We start from the raw sequence: 2866 nt of genomic DNA, 5'->3' as shown, positions 1-2866 counted from the left end.
TAAAGATATGAAGCAAGGTGATAGTCTCTCCACTGTCCTATTCAATATAGCCCTGCATAGTGTGGTAAATAAAATCAACAAAAGAGGCACCACATTTATGAAAACTAGCCAGATTTGTGCATACACCGATGACATTTCTATAGCAGGAAGAAATACCAATACACTCCTAGAAACATACCGGGCAATTGAAACAGAAGCCTTAAAAATTGGCCGCATAGTAAATGAAAACAAAACAAAATTAGTGGTAATATCACAATCTGAGGCGAGAATAACCTCTAAAAACCTAAACATCAATGGGAAATTCTTCAAAGGAATGTCCTCTTTTAACTACTTGGGAGACCTGATAACAAATGATAACAGAATTGGAAAGGCTATAAGGGAAAGAATACAAGCAGGAAACAGAGATTACCTTGGAAATACTGCTAATATATAATTCCCTAGTCTGCCCAGTTATCACATACGGTTCCGAGGTATGGACGTTGATAGAACACGATAAAAATGCACTAAGAACCATTGACCGGAATATACTACGCAAAATCTATGGGAAGAAGGATGGAGAATACGCTACAATGCCGAATTGAAAAGAGTTAATACAAGGCAGGAACATAGTAAAATTTGTGAAATCTCAGCGAATACGATGGCTAGGACACTTGGAGAGAATGGCAGAGGACAGAATTCCAAAGAAAATGATGAAAGGTATGATCTATTCAGTCATTTGAAAATGGAGTCCTCGAAGAAGATGGATCGAAGAGGTAATAATGGATATCACCACTACGGGAGTCCGGGGGTGGAAAAGAGCAGCAAATAACCGAGAAGTGTGGAGGAAGATTGTTGAAGAAGCCAAGGTTCACCAAGGGCTGTAGTGCTACTGAAGAATAATATCACCGAAAACAACCCAATTAATTTTTTCGTTAATTCATTGCTTTTTTTCCTTTTTCACTTTTAAGTCATTTACCAAGATTACAAGTAGCAGACGAATAAGGACAACGTTATTGCAATATACACTGGAAAACATTCGTGTAGTAATGTGCTACGGACAAGGACAATTAATTGAAAAATAAAAAAAGAAGTTCGCAGGCTTCCACGGCCGTGTCATTTCTGATAAAATATTTTGCGTATTGGGCTACGTCATTATAGCTCCCAAACAGTTAAACTGCTGACAATTCCACCGATTCGGTGGAGTCCTCTTCAGGGCCCTGAAGACGATCGCTGCATGTCTGTCGAAACGTCGGTAACTTAGCTGTTTTAGTAGCTACAATGATACGGCTCAATACCCAAAATAATTTTATCAAATGAAATAAAATAAAAACAGCCATCGGGTTTCCAACCGCGACGTTAGCCTCTGCGCCATTGCTTCGGTTGGATTATGTTCCCTAAAAGATACAAAAGTACCTTTGACCGTTGTTTTGTCAGTAATGGTCGAGTATCCACCGATAAGCCGATACACGTGTTCGTCTATTCTGACGCCTCTTCCCCTGAGTGAAATTTCTAGGAAATCAGGTTATGGCACTTGTCGTGTTCTCCCCGTAAGGCGCCGGTGTCGTCTTCTCTGTAAATGTGACGTTGTCTCCGATCGGAGCGTCGGGAAACATTTCAGCAGCAGAGCCGTGTGCTGTGTAAGCTGTCAGTAGGTGAGGCGGCTCAGTCGCGAGCCTTCATTAATCGCTCGCGAGCCGCGCCGACGTTAATTAGCTGCTCAGCTGACAGGCGGGGGCGCTGCAGGTGGCACCTGCAGTCGCGCCGCCCGCGCCGCCCACGCCGCCATTAATTTGGGCGGCGCCCGGCGAGCGCTGGAGAAAGACCCGGGCTGAGACGGCGCGCGGCGCAGCGCCGGGCCGCCGGAAATTAAAAGGCGGCTCCGGCGGCGGCGGCGGCGGCGGCGGCGGCGGGTGGCTCAATCCGCTTAGTCGCCGCCGCCGCCGCTGCAGTCCTCGGCGGTATCGGGCGGGCGGCAGAGCGCCTCTCGCGCGCCGGCTCATTTCAGATAAGGGCGCCGCTTCTGCTCTGCAGCCCGCTGCCTCCCGGCTGCTCTGCAGACGCGGAATTATCGCCTCCTGGCCTCGCCGGTGAGCTCTAATGAGGACGGGCCGAGTTCTGCACATCAGCACTGCCCTGTCCTCCCGTGAAAGAGACTGACGTACTGGAGAGAGGTGAGTAGCTCCCCACCTGTCTGTGAAGGGATGTATTTTCTGAGGCAGCAGGCACTTCTTTTCCTCGCGCAGTCCCACTTTAAGCGGACCAGTACGTAAATAAGTGACGAGAAACAGATTTTTGAATTCTTACAGTATTTCAAAAGAAAAACTTCATTTGCATGCTGCAGATTAAGATTTTATTTATTCATTTATCTTGTGCACCCTGACGCGTTTCGCCTTAGTTACAAAGCATCTTCAGTGGATGTGCTGAAATACACTACTGGCCATTAAAATTGCTACACCAAGAAGAAATGCAGATCATAAACGGGTATTCATTGGACAAATATATTCTACTACAACTGATATGTGATTACATTTTCACGCAATTTGATTGCATAGATCCTGAGAAATCAGTACCCATAACAACCATCTCTGGCGGTAATAACGGCCTTCATACGCCTGGCCATTGAGTCAAACAGAGCTTGGACGGCGTGTACAGGTATAGCTGCCCATGCAGCTTCAACACGATACCGCAGTTCATCAACAGTAGTGACTAGCGTATTGTGACGAGCCAGTTGCTCGGCCACCATTGACCAGACGTTTTCATTTGGTGAGACATCAGGAGAATGTGCTGGCCAGGGCAGCAGTCGAACATTTTCTGTATCCAGAAAGGCCCGTACTGAACCTGCAACTTGCGGTCGTGCATTATCCTGCTGAAATGTTGGGTTTCGCAG

General features: G+C 46.8%; 1 protein-coding gene across 1 annotated transcript; it reads right to left on the bottom strand.

The window, feature by feature from the left end:
• Nucleotides 1–1688: 1688 nt before the first annotated feature.
• On the bottom strand, nt 1689–2102 carry LOC126485061 (uncharacterized). The gene has a single exon (XM_050108662.1). The coding sequence runs from the start codon at nt 2100–2102 to the stop codon at nt 1689–1691; it is 414 nt and encodes a 137-aa protein (XP_049964619.1).
• Nucleotides 2103–2866: the final 764 nt, after the last annotated feature.

This window comes from Schistocerca serialis, chromosome 6 (assembly GCF_023864345.2).
Source record: "Schistocerca serialis cubense isolate TAMUIC-IGC-003099 chromosome 6, iqSchSeri2.2, whole genome shotgun sequence".
NCBI classification, from domain to species: Eukaryota; Metazoa; Arthropoda; class Insecta; order Orthoptera; family Acrididae; genus Schistocerca; species Schistocerca serialis.
This window is presented reverse-complemented; position numbering and strand designations above follow the sequence as displayed.

Bases quoted from the DNA above. Each gene is read 5' to 3' on its own strand.
- LOC126485061 (XM_050108662.1), bottom strand. From the start codon at position 2,102: ATGTGCAGAACTCGGCCCGTCCTCATTAGAGCTCACCGGCGAGGCCAG.